This window comes from Ammospiza nelsoni, chromosome 1, assembly GCF_027579445.1.
Source record: "Ammospiza nelsoni isolate bAmmNel1 chromosome 1, bAmmNel1.pri, whole genome shotgun sequence".
In the NCBI taxonomy this organism is placed as follows: domain Eukaryota; kingdom Metazoa; phylum Chordata; class Aves; order Passeriformes; family Passerellidae; genus Ammospiza; species Ammospiza nelsoni.
This window is the reverse complement of record NC_080633.1, coordinates 150260933-150275754: the sequence shown is the minus strand read 5'-3', so window position 1 is coordinate 150275754 and position 14822 is coordinate 150260933. Positions and strand designations below refer to the sequence as shown.

The 14822-nt window shown below is 44.9% G+C and overlaps 2 protein-coding genes across 5 annotated transcripts in view; one reads left to right on the top strand and one right to left on the bottom strand.

Moving 5' to 3' along the window:
- The window catches only part of PTK2 (protein tyrosine kinase 2), a 129512-nt gene extending 125061 nt beyond the window's left edge, over window positions 1-4451 (top strand). For 2 of the 4 annotated variants that reach the window (XM_059477578.1, XM_059477595.1), the window contains 3 exons: window positions 1702-1874; window positions 2322-2402; window positions 3237-4451. In XM_059477578.1, the coding sequence (XP_059333561.1) occupies window positions 1702-1874; window positions 2322-2402; window positions 3237-3446 (464 nt within the window). In that variant the 3' untranslated portion in view covers window positions 3447-4451. The remainder of the gene's footprint in view (window positions 1-1701; window positions 1875-2321; window positions 2403-3236) is intronic. The other 2 variants (XM_059477586.1, XM_059477570.1) reach the window with 1 other exon arrangement.
- A 652-nt stretch (window positions 4452-5103) lies between these two features.
- RPLP1 (ribosomal protein lateral stalk subunit P1) lies at window positions 5104-6443 on the bottom strand. The gene is made up of 4 exons (XM_059480181.1): window positions 6230-6443; window positions 6051-6125; window positions 5827-5944; window positions 5104-5224 (listed from the first exon to the last, which is right to left on the bottom strand). Exons 1-4 carry the CDS (start codon window positions 6299-6301, stop codon window positions 5145-5147), a joined length of 345 nt encoding a protein of 114 aa, XP_059336164.1. The 5' UTR covers window positions 6302-6443; the 3' UTR covers window positions 5104-5144.
- Window positions 6444-14822: the final 8379 nt, after the last annotated feature.

Genomic DNA, 14822 nt, shown 5'->3' with positions numbered 1-14822 from the left:
CAGAAAGATGAATACAAAATTTGTATCCTAGACTGTTTGTGCAGAGGGACCAGCAGAGTTCCCAGGACAGGTTTCCCAGGCCCTTGCTCCACTCAGCACTCTGCCACACTGGCTTGCTCCTGTCAGCTTTGCATGATCTCCTGCCCGTGTGTTGAGTCAGGAGGAAGCATGGGGTGCATGGCAAACCCTTCCACTGCCCACAGGGGTGCACAGCAGCTCTTCTGTCACACAGGCCCCAGAGCTAACACGGGTGGCTGCCAGTTCTGGTGAGGATGTGTTTTCGTTGCAGGCTTTTTAACTGGTCTCTGATTGCTACACATGTTTTGGGTTTGTTTGGTTTTATTTTTTTTTTTTCCTGCTGAGTTTTATTAATATTGTTTTTCTTTTTTTCCCTTCTTTTGGTAAATTTCTTTAACTTCCCCCCACATTCTGCTCAACCATAGCCATGGAGGGTAAGCAGTGCGTGAGCGTGTGTGTCCGTGCCCTATTCCAAAATGTCTTTGCATGTGACTTTGCCAAATGACTGTTTTAACTTCTTGATTGCTGAAACTGATTCGAATCACAGCCTTTTCCTGCTGATTGAAGCAATTACAGTGTTCTTTTTCCTAAGGTATTTTCTGATCAATGCACTAGATTGAATCTCTGTGGTAGCTGTTGGTATCCACTTAATGAAATGCTACAGAATGGAATCACCTTGTACTGAATCCTGCACTCCTTCCTTAGAGAAAGTCTCACCAAAGCATTCCACAGTTTCCTCAGGGCAGTGGATCAGGGGCTTGCAGTGAAACTGTCCTGGAGCTGGGACCAGTCCTGAGAGCCAGCAGTGACCCACTGTAGGGAGCTGAAGCACCATGAGCCATCTCAGATCCAGGAGGAAATCAGGAATTTTTTAACTTTCTACTCACATTGAGTTGTTGCTTGGGCATCCCATTGTAGGGAATAGCTGCAGGAGACTGGGATGCGTGGTAGTTTTACAGTTCTGAGATACTGAGGACCTTACAAAGGATGTTTGCAAAGTTTGTTTCATTTCAGACCTGGGATTAATTAAGTCTGTCTTGGATTTAACTCCAGACATGTTGGAAGTTTGACCTGAGTAAAGACCATAGGATTTTTAACTTAGGAGTTTTTTTCTGATCTCTTGGAAATCAACTGCCTAAAAGTGTTCTATGTTTCCCACCTGTACTGGTGACACCATTTTTGTTGCGCCTGCTGTAGATTTTCACTAACAGAAGAATAATGTAATAGAATCATGGAATAGCTTGGCTTGGAAGGATGATCTCATTCCAGTTCTCTCTTTAATATATCAGTTCTCTCTTCAACATATCAGTATGTTAACGTGTGCTCTGACATTATTTTGGAGCACAAAAATCCCTTCTGGAATGAGGGACCTGATATCTGTTGCCCTCGCAGTGGAACTTGAACCACTGGGACATGTTAAGTACTCAGTACTCTCATGTCTCAAATTATTCCCTTCTCTGTTGAGTGTTCCACTGGAAGCTCTTCAGGGAAACCCTGGTGAAAGTTGCCCAGTGTCATTTCAGAGATCAGGTTCAGTCAGAAGAACTATAAGAAACCTCCTCCATCCCGGAGCCAGCTCAGGCAGCCGCGGGGCCGGGCGGGGCTGTGGGAGCCGGGGAAGCCGAGCCCTTCCCGGCTGGGAGGTGGCCGAGCCCCACCTGCTGGGGACGGGAGCTCCAGCAGCCGCTCTGTGCTTGCAGATCCAGCCGCAGGAGATCAGCCCTCCCCCCACGGCCAACCTGGACCGCTCCAATGACAAAGTCTACGAGAACGTCACGGGGCTGGTGAAGGCAGTGATAGAAATGTCCAGTAAGATCCAGCCGGCCCCACCCGAGGAGTACGTGCCCATGGTGAAGGTATGGGGGCAGTGCCTGAACTTGGGGTGTATTCCTACCCTGAATGAGCTCTTCAAGTGGTATAGGGGAAATCTTCTGGAATGCTGGAAGTAGAAAAACTGTTTGTGTTCATGTGGTCAGAGGTTGGAGCTTTGGATTCCATGCCCACTATTGTGACAGCACTGCTTCATGCCCAGCTTGCCTGTGCTTGTCCAGAGTCCTGAGTAGTGTGCTGTCTTCTCCACATTTTCACTTTTTATGAGAAAAACTTGTTCTTAAGTCTTTGGCATCTTGTTTTGATGCTGATAGACACAATTGCAGGGGGGATTGTGAAGTGCCATAGGCACATTCCAACTCTTTCCTTATCCAGATGAGCAATTAAATGTATCCACTGCCTCCTTGCACTCCTAAAATTCTCTCATCCATTTCTTCCAAGTCTTTGATTTCTTTAATCTTTTTTTTTCTTAGGAGGTTGGTCTGGCACTAAGAACTTTACTGGCAACAGTAGATGAGACCCTCCCAGTGCTCCCTGCAAGCACCCACAGAGAGGTACGTAGAGCTCTGCTTACCTGCTGCTCAGCCACTGCCTTCCCAGTGAGCCTCAGCTCACTGGGACAGGTTTTGGTGCTCCCTTCATGGCACAGACCTTTTGGTTCCCTGAGCAATCTGAACTCCTGGGTTATAATTCTGCATAAAATTAATTTAATTTAAATTGCTGCATGAACTTAGCCTTGGTATTAGCGAGGATTCTTAAACTGGATATAGGTGTCACCTATAGGAAGTGACATAAACACCAGTGTTCCATAGCAGGGAATCGGCTGAGGGTTAATTCTTAGTGCAGATGTCACTTGTCATTTGCTTGCACACCAAATCATTGAAGAGGTAATTGGGCAGAGCTTGGTACAGCTGGAAGGTTGTCTGTAGTTCTGGATAAGGAGTGACTGAGAGCTTTCAACGAAGTTCATAATTAAAACAGTTTTCCTCCAAACCTTGAATGAGTGCGGTTCTGTAAGTGCCATCTCAGAGGTTCAGGCTGACTTAGCTGTGTGCTTAAGTAACCTGTATCTGCCTTCTTGTTTCATTTTTTAGAGCTGCTTCTATGCTTTAGAGCTGCTTCAGTAGTAAAGAGAGTAAAGCTAACAAGAACCTGAAAGCCCATTACAAGCTGTTAATGCCAAGTTGTGGTTTAAAATCCAGTGCTTGGGTCTTGGTGCTGTTTAGCAGTGGGTGGCTCAGCAGGTGCCAAATCCCATCTGCTGCTCCCCGTGGTATTGCAGAAACAGCCCAGCTGCAGTCAGGGATCAGCAGGGGCTGTGGCTCTGTGGAATTGCTGTGAGTGCAGGGTTTCAAACCCCCAGGGCTGATGGAGTTGTCTCGTTGCAGATTGAGATGGCACAGAAGCTGCTGAACTCGGACCTGGCCGAGCTCATCAACAAGATGAAGCTGGCCCAGCAGTACGTCATGACCAGCCTGCAGCAGGAGTACAAGAAGCAAATGCTGACGGCTGCTCACGCCCTGGCTGTGGATGCCAAAAACCTGCTGGATGTCATTGATCAAGCCAGACTGAAAATCAGCCAGTCCAGACCGCACTAAGCACTGAGGGAAGAGCATCGTCAGCCTCGGAATTCTGCTCGCGCCAGGATGTTCCTTCACCTTCCACCAGCAGTGAGGATTCACCCAGCGCAGTCCTGGCCGCCCCCTGGGGGTCTCTCATTGCAACAGTTGAAGCGAGCGGCTCTGCTGGAGCCGGGCTGGCTTCGGGCCGTGGTTAGCGGCAGCTGAGTTTGTACAGGAGCCCTCGGAGCTGGGGCACGGGGCAGTCACTCCATCATCGCATGGGACATGCTTCGCACCGAGCTGCCACCATGGAGCTGCCTGGGCCGCGGCCTCGGAGCCAAAACTGTTGGAGCAGCAGATGGGAGAAAGATATTGTGAAGTGAAGAATTCGGGGAAACCTCAGGGCTGAGAATTCTTGCCCACAGTATATGAACTATCCAGACTGGAATTTTTATTAGAACACTTACGTCGCAATATGCTAATCACGATTTACAGAGAAAGAATAAAAAGCTATATTTTCAAAACTTCAGTCATTTCAAGACAAACTAAAGCCCTCTTCATCTTCCTGCCTTTTACTTTGACGTGACTGTGTGAAGCATTTGTTTGGAACTAGCTGTAGGACACAACTGAACACTTGAGTTTTTCACCAGGATAACGTGCCAGTTCTTTTGTAGCAATGTTGTTTTCCTTGGAAGTGAAAATGCTGCTTTGTACCAGAGCAATTCAGAGCTGCATTTAGAGGAGACCTGTAACCATTCATGTCCCCCATTTTTATATAATTTATAATGACAGATTAAAGCCATGATGACTATTTTAAACCCACTGTAGTTAACTAACCCATCCTTTTGTCTATCTTGCCTGGGAGGAGTTACAGTAGAGCAGTGTAATTAGATTTTCCTTGGTTTTCCAGTTATGCCATCTGTTCTGTTAAAATAAAAACCACACTCCCTTTTTGCTGTTGAGGGATATAAATTATTCTCAGGAAGAATATAATGAACTGTACAGTTACTTTGACCTATTAAAAAGGTGTTACCAGTGAAACTCTGACTATTTCATGTGTGTGCACTGCAAAAGAATTCTTCCCTGGGTACCTGTGTCTTTTTAAAAATGAGTTGATAATACAAATACCTACCATTCTGTCATGAAGTTGTTATATAAATGTAAAAGGTGGGACAGTGCAGAGTCTATCAGTGTTTGTGGAAGTCTCCCTCCACAAGTTTGGTGTCTCTTATACACCTGGAATTCTGTAATGCCTCAAATGCTTTGGAATACCCACTTGGAACATGACTCTTCCCTTGTTCAACTGCTCTGGAAAAGTCCTGTTCAGAAGTTATTTATGAAATTCATGCCTTTTAAGAACTCCTTTCCATTGCAGTGTGACATCACCTCCCACACCAGGTAAATACATCCTGTACCTTCCACAACCTCAGCCCTTCACCTGAGCATTGCAGCCTTTTCCCCACTGTGAAAAGCCCCTGGCCTTGCTGTGCCACAGCTGTCACCACACCCCTGCTCACTGGGATTTCATCCCTCCCTCCATCCACAGGCTGTGGGTGCCTTTTAGAGCTTTAACTGTTCTTGTGAAACACCAAAAAACTGACAGGGGAAGCTGTAAAGCCCCAGCTGAGCACTCATGACAGCAGCTTCAGGAGCTGCAGGTAACCTGGCCACAAACATCCACCTGAGACAAGAGTACAAGCAGATGTTCTTTATTACAGGCTGGTACAAAACTAATTAGTCAAAAAGACCAAAGCCCATGTCATCATCAGATTCCTCTGATTCTTCCTTCTTTTCCTCTTCTTTCTTCTCCTCAGCTGGAAAAGAAACAGATTTATATTTCAATTTATCAGCTCATAGAAGTCACTTGTCACAAAAGGTGTCACATGCAATGATTAACATCAAGTAGTCCTAAAACCTAAGCCAACAGCCCAAGAATGTTGTTTGTGCTATTAGCAAAGTGGTTTTGTTCAGAATTAATTTCCAGCAAACCCGAAAAATTTTGAGAAGATGCTGATGCTCTGATCCTGATGACACACAGGAAGAGCAGTTTTAATTCTGAGGGAACACTAATGATGTGCAATGCTCCCTTTCTCAAGGGGAGGGCGGGCTTTTCTCCAGAACACTCACGCACACCGCATGGCAGAAACCACACGTGAACAGCTCCTGTACCACTCACACCCTCTGCGTGGCAAAACCCACATGCCAACAGCTCCTGTAACTAGTGCTTGCAAAGCTGCGGCTGTCCCATCCCTGCAAGTGTTGGATGGGGCTCTGAACAGCCCGGTGTAGAGGACGGTGTCCCTGCCCACGGCAGGAGTTTGCAAAGAGATGGCCATAAAGCTCTTCCTAACTGAAGCCATTCCATGGATCCCTGGATCCACGTTCCGAGCCTCGGTCGGACGCGGCCGCCACTTACCGGGGGCGGCTCCGCCGGCGGGCGCGGCACCACCCGCGGGAGCGGCGGCAGCCGGAGCCCCGCCACCGCCCGCTCCCACGTTACAGATCAGGCTCCCGATGTCAATGTTCGCCAGGGCCTGCAGGGAACGACAAGCGGCAGCGAAGCCTCGTTAATACGGGCGGGAGGAGCGCTGGGGAGCCCCACACGCCGCCCACCCCCGGCCCGCGGCCCCTCTCGCCCACCTTAGCGAAGAGCCCCGGCCAGAAAGGCTCCACGTTCACTCCGGCTGCCTTGATGAGCGCGTTGATCTTGTCCTCCTGCAACGAGACAGCGGCGCTCAGAGCCCGCCCGGCCCGGTCCGGCGCGGCCCCTCAGGCGGCCATGCCGCGCGGCCGCCGCCATCTTGTGCGGCCGCACTCACCGTCACGGTGACCTCGTCGTCGTGCAGGATGAGGGCGGAGTAGATGCAGGCGAGCTCGGAGACGGAGGCCATGGCGGGGCGCGGTGCTGGTCGCCGGGTGGTTCGGCCTTAGCTTCGTACGAAGGACTCAGCACCTTGGGCCGCCGCGGAACGAAAGGGGCCGGCTTCCGCGGCGCGGATTTATAATGGCGATGCGCGTTGCGTCATCGGTGACGTCACCCCGTGACCCGCCGCGCATGGCAGGTACGCGCGCTCCCTCGCTCCCTCAGCGCCCTCACGGGGAATAATTCACCCTAAAACCGAGAATGGCGCCGGGTCCGGCCGCTCCCCCATCCCTGCCAGCCTCAGCCGTGCCCCGAGTGCCACATCCCCACGGCTTTTGTATCCCTCCACTACCCTGGGTGAAAACTCTGCTGAGGCCATTTTTCCAGGATCCAAACTAAACCTCCCTGGCACAGCTTGAGGGGCCCAAGCCCTCCTCCCCCACAACTACTTCAGGTGTCACTGCCTCGCTTAAACACTCCGTTTTCTGTATGTAATAAAACGGGGAGAAAAGGTGCTGAATAAGCCCTTGGTACAGGATTGTGTACTGTGATTTTTTTCCACCCAAACATGAGCAAGAGCATCTTTCCCATCAATGACCAAGCACTGAGCAGTTTGCCCAGAGAGGGTGTGGGGTCTCCCTCACTGGAGATATTCCAGCACTGTCTGCCCACAATCCTGAGCCTCTGCTGGAGCAGAGAGGTGGCACCAGGTGACCCCACCGTGGTCCCTTCCAACCTCATCATTCTGTGGTTCTGGGATTCTGATGAGCCTGAGCAAATTCCAGAGTTTTGCTCCAACGGCATCATTGGATTGTGAAAAATGAATGTTCTCTGGGTTTTATTTTGTGTCTTCTTGACAGATATGTGTTTGATGAGTCTCAGCTCAGTGGCTGGGCAGATCATGGAACAGCTTTCCTGCAAGCTGTGCTGGGGCACTCCTGGAGGACGTGGAGGGGCTTTGGGACAGCCACAGCTCCATCAAGGTCAAGTCCTGCTTGATCAACTGAGGGGCCTTCTATGATGGAGTGACTGTGCAAAACGCCAGTCACTTGTTCTTAAAATTTTAAAAGTTTAATAGTAATAAAATGGTTATAAAAATAGCAATATAATTAGAGTAATAATAATTTGGACAATTTGGATTACGACAATATGAGACAATAGAAACAAAAGGTTATGGAAGTCCGGGTACTTTTTTGGGCAGCATAAGCCCGAAAAAGGACACACATTAACAGAGGATTAACCCTTAAAAACAACAGCCTCTTGCATATTCATACAGCTCATACATGATGCATAAATTCCATTCAAACACAGGATTATGTCTGGTCAGTGCCAACTTCTTTCTCTTAATCCTGACGTCGTGTTCATGGCTAAGCAAGTCAGGAAGAAGTTCATTTCTTCTGATAATGGGGCAATAAATTCTCTTTCTCTGGAAGATTTAGGTGTCCTGTGGCTGCTATCTGGTGTGAGTACCTCATTCCTTTCTTAAAAAAATATCTCACGTACATAGTTTCTATTTTAACATTATAACCTAAACCATATTTAACACACTACTTAAAAAAATTAATTCAGCATAACTTTCTAACTTAACACATATAATATTCACTTTAATATTTGCAAAAAGCCAATCATAAAATACACATTTTTCACGTGTTCTGATGAGCCCGAGCAAATTCCAGAGTTTTGCTCCAACGGCATCATCGGATTATGAAAAATGAATGTTCTCTGGGTTTTATTTTGTGGCTTCTTGACAGATGTGCATTTGATGAGCCTCACCTTGGAGGCAGATCATGGAAGAGATTTCCTAGAAGCTGTGCTGGAGGACATTGAGGGGATTTGGGACAGCCAGGACTCCATCAAGGTCAAGTCCTGCTTGATCAACTGAGGGAGCTTCTATGATGGAGTGACCACATGGAATGGACATGGGAAGGTCTATGGATTTCACCTGTCTGGGCTTCTATAAAGCCTTTAGCACAGTCCCACACAACATCCTGCTGTCTAATTGGAGAGAGATGGGTTTTATGGATGGGCAGTTTGGTGGATGAGGAATTGGCTGGATGCTCACACCCACAGTGCAGTGATTGACCCAATGTCCAGATGGAGATCAGTGATGTGTCCCTCAGCTCTGTTTGGCCCATTATGATTTGAAGTCTTCATCAAAGACATGAACAGAGAGATCAGGTGCACCCTCAGCAGATTTGCAGATAACTCCAAGCTGAGTGGTGTGGCTGACATGCCTGAGGGACAGGATTCCTGCCAGGCTGGACTGGGCTCTGAACAACCTGATCCAGGTGAAGATATTCCTGTGCACTGCAGTGGGGTTGGGCTATCTCACCCTCAAAGGTCCCTTCCAACACAAACCAAATAAGTAAAATTATAAAAAAATAAGCTTAAGTAAAATTATTCTAAAAAATGCAAAAAGCTTGAAATTTTAGAATCCTAAAATGACAACTTTCTATTACCAGCAAAGTGTATCCAGCCTGCTTTTGTAGTGCTCCTTTATAGAAATCTCAGGATTTGTTAGACCATTACAAGTGAAAACTGAGGTAGGCAAGAGGGACTTTACCTCTTGTACCGATCCCTTCCTAAGGATCACAAACAATTGAGAATTTCACTGAACAAAGATCTAACACTGCTCACTGCTGGAGATGATAAATGCACAGTGATGCAGTGCATAATTTGTGGGTGTTTATCCCTATTAGTGGAGTCAACAGCTCTGAATTTAAGCATTTACTTAAACTTCCTCTTCAAGGCACAGGACAATTGTCTACATTTTTATACCTAACTCAAAGCACAAATAAATGCACCTTTCCAGTAGGATTAAATATCCAGGAACCTCTGTCTTTGCTGGGTGTTTGAGGATGGGATCTCACAGGGACTTCACAGTGTGAGCCTCACTCCAGGGCTGCCAAAGCCCCCAGTGCTCCATGAGATGATGATCTGACTGAAAAGTAGCAGCAGAGAAATAAGATTCCTTTTCAATCAAATAAACTTGCAAATGTTGCTGGCCTGGGAGATGAGCACTGGAAGTGTGCAGGCAGTCAACAAAATTGTATATTTAATAAGACATGGTTTTGTAACAGTTCTGATATAACAGTCCTTAAGCTAAAAGTTATTAGAAATGCTGATGGGCTGTTAAAAAATAAAATATGAAGACCTAAAATTTAAATGTGACATTCACATAAGCTTAGGCTTTGGTTGGCAAAGATGTTAATTAAATGAGATTTGCCTGCATCCTTGCTTCATGGCTGTCTTGCTGCATCTATTGAGTGACACTGATAAAGCTGCTCTGTAGGAGCCCAGAAGAAAGTTCTGATGAAAACAAATCACTGTGTAAAAGAAAGCAAAAAAAAAAACCAAAAAACAAAAAACAACAAAAGAAACCCCAGTTTTGCTGCTTCTGAAAGGTTTTGGAAGCCTGGATATGTGATCAGGATTGCTGGTTAATAAAACTTAATTAATAAAGCTGGTTAATAAAGCAGAACAAGGTTCTAGAAATTTGCAGTGGAAATTTTTCACCTCTGATCCTGTAACTGTCTGTACTTTTACTGTCTAACACATCACCATCCTTTTGGAGCAGAAGTCTCTGTTCTGGATGAATCTACAGCAAATAGATGGAGGCTTAAAAAAAAAACCCAAAATCAAACAACAAAGCCCCTTACATTCTTAAACCCCCTTACATTCTTCTGTGAATTCTGCTATTCCAGGGTGGTGAGTTATTCCCAGGCTGGTGAGGTTTAGGAGGATGATCCAGCTGTGTGCTTGCAGGCTGCTGCAGGATCACACAGGGCTCTCTTCATGATAAACAAAACAAGTGACTTGGCTGGGAAGGTTCCCTGGGGTGGATATTTGACACTTGGGGGATGGATGGTGAGGAGCAGTGGCAGAGATCTGGCTGGAGGTGCCTGTGCATTGCCAAGGAAGATGAGAACATCAGCAGGATCTGTCATTATCATACCCAGAGCAGTCAGCCCTTAGCACCTCACCCTGAATTCACTGTGTGATGTTCACACAGAGCTGATTCTGAGTGTTAGAACATGATAGAACATGACCAAGGCCACTGGTGGTCACCAAAGTGGTCAGACTCAAGATGTCTTTACCAAGGAGAGTTGAAGTTCTTTTTTCTTGTCCTTGCTTAACTATTTTGTTGCTGCTTTTAACCTTCCTGAGGTGATTCTTGTCTCCTTAAGTCTCAGGATCTCTCCCTGGTCAGTGACCGCGAGAAAAGTTCGAAAGTCTCTTTTCCCAGCCTGGCACTCGAAGGAGTCAGAGCTCTTCATTTCTCAGTCTCAAGGTTGTTATTTATTGTTCCTTATCTATAAAATATTTTCTCCTGTCCAGCTGGGGTCCTCTCAGCAAGACAGCCCAGGCACTCTGCCTGTTCCTGGGGCAGTGTTATGTCTTTATACTAAAAACTACGTATACAATATTTACAATTACTTTCCAATACCTATCACCTATGTCAGACAGTGAGCTTCTACTCTAAACCAATCTAAAACCAACATCACAGCAGAAGATGGAGGCCAAGAAGAAGAAAGAGAAAGGCTGGACATGCCCAGATCCCTCCATCTTGCCCCCCCTGAACCCCCATTCTAAAAACCCCCAAATCTACTTTTTCACCTTGTGATAAATTCAGTCATTCTACTTAAACTGTTTGTGGCTTGCAGATCTTCATGTAAGGTTGATAACTTGCTCCATGGGTCATAAACAAAACCACAGGGGCATTTTGGGCTCTGTCCCAGGGTCTCTGAGCCCCCTGGCAGGGGCCTTGGCTGCTCAGGACAGCCAGAGGGATGTCCTGGGTTCTGACACTTAATCCACCTCTCTCCAGCTCCCAAGGCTGCAGTTTCTCAGTGACCAAAGGCCAAGTGTGGCCAGCAGGACCAGGGCAGTGATTGTCCCCTGTACTGAGCACTGGGGAGGCCACACCTCGAGTCCTGGGCTCAGATTTGGGTACAAAAAGGACATTGGAGCCTGTCTGAAGAACAGGAACAAAGCTGGGGAGGGAAGGAGCTGCCTGGCAGGAGGCTGAAGCCAGGTGAGGTTGGTCTCTTCTAATGCTAGGGTGAGAGAAAATTACCTCAAGTTATGCTCAGGGAAGTTTAGATTCACTATTAAGAAAAATTTCTGCATGGAAAGGATGGTCAAGCATTGGAACAGGCTGCCAGGGAAGGGATTGAGCCAAGAACCTGGGAGGTATTTAAAAGACATCTAGATGTGGCACTTAGGGACATTAGGGCTTTTTTCTTGGTGAACTGTCTCAGGTACAACATTTACTTCTTTTATCTTCTTTTCGGAAAGTCCTTTTGTTCCTAGTTGGGTGGGGTTGTTTTGTTTTGTTTTGTTTTGTTTTGTTTTTGTGTGGGGTTTTTTTGGGGTTTTTTGGTTGGTTGGTTGGTTGGTTTTGTTTTTGTGGGGGTTTTGTTTGTGGTTTTTTTTTTGTTTGGTTGTTTTTTTTGTTTTGGTTTCGGTTTTTTCCCCCTGTAACAAGGTCATTACAATAAAGAACAAAACTCTGGTACTTCTTGAAACTGTAACAACCAGTGTGTGTAACACATCCCCAATAGGTGGTGCTGCATCTTTTCCATCAAGTTGAATTGTTACATTGTTGATCCTGATCACCTGGGAAAATTGTCTTTTTGAATGAACTGAAGTTAGTAATCTAATGATAATTAGTTGTTTTGTTTTGTTCTGTTTTTTTAGAAATTATTATTGCAATTCATTTGACAAAATAAGTGAAATGCAGCTTTGTAGCTTGGTAGTTGGGATAGTTATCTGATTATAGAAACTCAAAAAGAAATTATTTTGGTCCCTCCACCTTGGATTAATTGTGGATAAATATTTAATTTTTAAAATAACAAACAATTCCTGAGCAGGGGACCAGAACCCTCAAAGTCTTTGTAAAATGTAAACACTTTAGGGCACAGAGCCATGGACTTCTTCACTTTGGTTCTGATTTTAAATTCTGATGTAAAGCAGAATGCAGAATATGTGACAGGTCTCATGCATGTACTCCAGGATAACATCTTAAAAGTTAGGCCAGTTGAGAGATGGCAAATATAAGCCTAAATCCTCTCCAAGTCAAGAATAAAATTTACATCTTCCAGCTCTGAGTGAAAATTTTTGCTATTATATCATTGTAATCACAGACTGTCAGACATTTATAAACTCGGGGGGGGGGGTTAAAATTAATTCCATTTAAAATGGGAATAGTTGTTACTTAGGGAGATCAAGGTATGTTTTCTCATCAAAAGAAAAGCTCTATCATTTGTCACTGGCCTATTTGTATATAAAATATTTTCCCTAAATTGCTGCCACTGCTATAAAGGATTTTTAAATGCTGCTCCTAAATACCATCTTTGCTTCCAGAATTATTAGAATGTGCTTTTATCCAAAATTAATAATTTCTTCTGTGACAGATATCAGTTCTGGGAAATGTCATCTTGAAATACAGCAGTTAAGACAGGTATTGTGCCCAACAATCACTCTTTTTTTTTTCTTTAGAAAACCCTAATTTTAAGCATTTAAGCAGCTGTTCTTACACTACCATGTAATTGTTAATACAGCATATAAAGACCATGCTTAAAAGAATGCTGTTACAGAGCTTTCAAACCTCTCTTTCAGAACAAACCTTTTCAAGAACTGGAGCCTTTTTTGGGTGAAATGGCCCAGTAAGACATAATTAGGTTTCACTGTGCTCCAAAACAGCAGTTGTGAGTGACAGAAAGCATTGGAAATGAAGCAAGTGACATGGCCCAAAATGAGTATGTGAACAGAGGCAGAAGAGAGCTGGAACTCTCTTTCCTCAGCTGCACAGAAATGCTGCTGGAAGTGCTCAGCACCATGAAAATATACCTGAGGAACTGCAGCACTTGCACATGGGAAAACAGGACTTAAATAAAACAGTTTAATTTATTATTTAGCTGACTGTGCAGTTCTACAGTCTTGTATGAACAGTGACAAATGCTTTTGCTTATTAAGTGCTAAATCCAGAGAAATCAGCTTTAAATCAGTACAAGAATGTTGCACTCTAGGATGTTTGAGGCATTCATTGCCATTTTTAGATCTCTGTTTTTTAGGGAACTTCTGAAATCGATTGCAGAGGATTCTGTGGAGCCAGAAGGAAGTGTGGGATGAGTGTTTAGTGTTTTGTAAAACCTCCCCTTATATTTCACCTGTCTTGTGATGCTTGCTAGCTTATTATTTTCAAACTGCTACCACAGTACCAGAGTGGACTTGTAGGTTCAGCATATGTCAGTGCTGATAGCCAGGGTGACCAAATTAATCCAGTGAACATTTCCAGAAAGTTGCCAGTGTGTTTTATCCCATTTTCTTTCTTAAATGCAGGTCTAACAGGCACAAGAGTATGTCTAATGTTAGAGAAAGTTACATTCCTAATCAGGTTGAAAAGATTGGCTTAAATATAGCATCAAAAACTAGATGTTGATACAGAAACTGCATATTTTTCTCCTGCCACCTCAGCAGAAAGGCCAAATGTGCCTCAGATAATTCTCTTCTGGCTCTTGTTTTTGGGGATTTTCCCCCATCCAACCTCTTTTTCAGCCTCTAGTAAGGTTATATACCAGAAATTATTGGTGATTGTAAAAAAATGTTACCCAGTTCCTCACAAGGAGGAAAACAGCAACCCCTTTGCCAGCTCCTTTGTTTATCTTTTTGCTAGAGCTGCTCGGCTTTACTTTAAAACTAAAGCTGACCCATAATTTTGTCTTTTATTTGTTTATAGTTATGGGTAAATCTTTACTTTCCAGCAATTTGAGAAGCCTGGAATGGAGACAAATCCAAAATCACTCCAGTGGAAACTGCAGTGGTGACAATGGTTTCAGGAACAGCTCACTTGAAGTGAAAGCTGAGCTGTTAATAGCAGCCCTGGAATATCTGTGAGTATGACCCAAAGGGGAGAGTAAATACTTTGGAACAGTGAGATGCTTCTGTATCACTTGAGATGTGACCTGATGAAGAAGGATTTTAATTGGCTTGATGAACACTGCAAGCTGTGTTTGCCTTGCTCTCTGGCAGATAATACTTGGTGAAGGAATGCAGTTGACCTTGATGGGACTTGACTGTTCTGGGTTAAAAACTGCATGAATTTTTTAAAGGCTTCCACATCAACATGGAGGAGGTGATTGAAAGTATAGATCATGGCTGTGCTGGAACTCTGGAGGTAACTCCAGTGGAAGTGAGCATAATTAACTTGCTTTATGCCTCCTTAGCAGGTTTAACTTTATTTTTCCCACTTTCTTCTGAATGGAAGAGGTACTAACTAGGTGACTACAAAAGGATGACAGTTGCTGCAGGAATTATCATCTCTGATGTGGAATCACAGAATTGTTTAAGTTGGAAAATATGTTTAAGATCATCAAGTCCAACCATTAACCCAAGCCAAGCCCATCACTAACCCATAACCCCACATGCCACATCCACGTCTTTTCAATTCCTCCAGGGATATCTCCAGGGTCTCAGTGCATCATACTGATCACTCTGCCTCTTCTATATCCTTTCTAGTTTGTTTTCCCCACTACATTATCTGGTTG

Excerpts from the sequence above, each read along its gene's own strand:
- RPLP1 (XM_059480181.1), bottom strand. The coding sequence starts at position 6,301 with ATGGCCTCCGTCTCCGAGCTCGCCTGCATCTACTCCGCCCTCATCCTG. Across the intron at positions 5,945-6,050 it reads GGCCGGGGCTCTTCGCTAAG|GCCCTGGCGAACATTGACAT; the intron begins GTGGGCGAGAGG and ends CGTTCCCTGCAG. Across the intron at positions 5,225-5,826 it reads CGCCGGCGGAGCCGCCCCCG|CTGAGGAGAAGAAAGAAGAG; the intron begins GTAAGTGGCGGC and ends TTTCTTTTCCAG.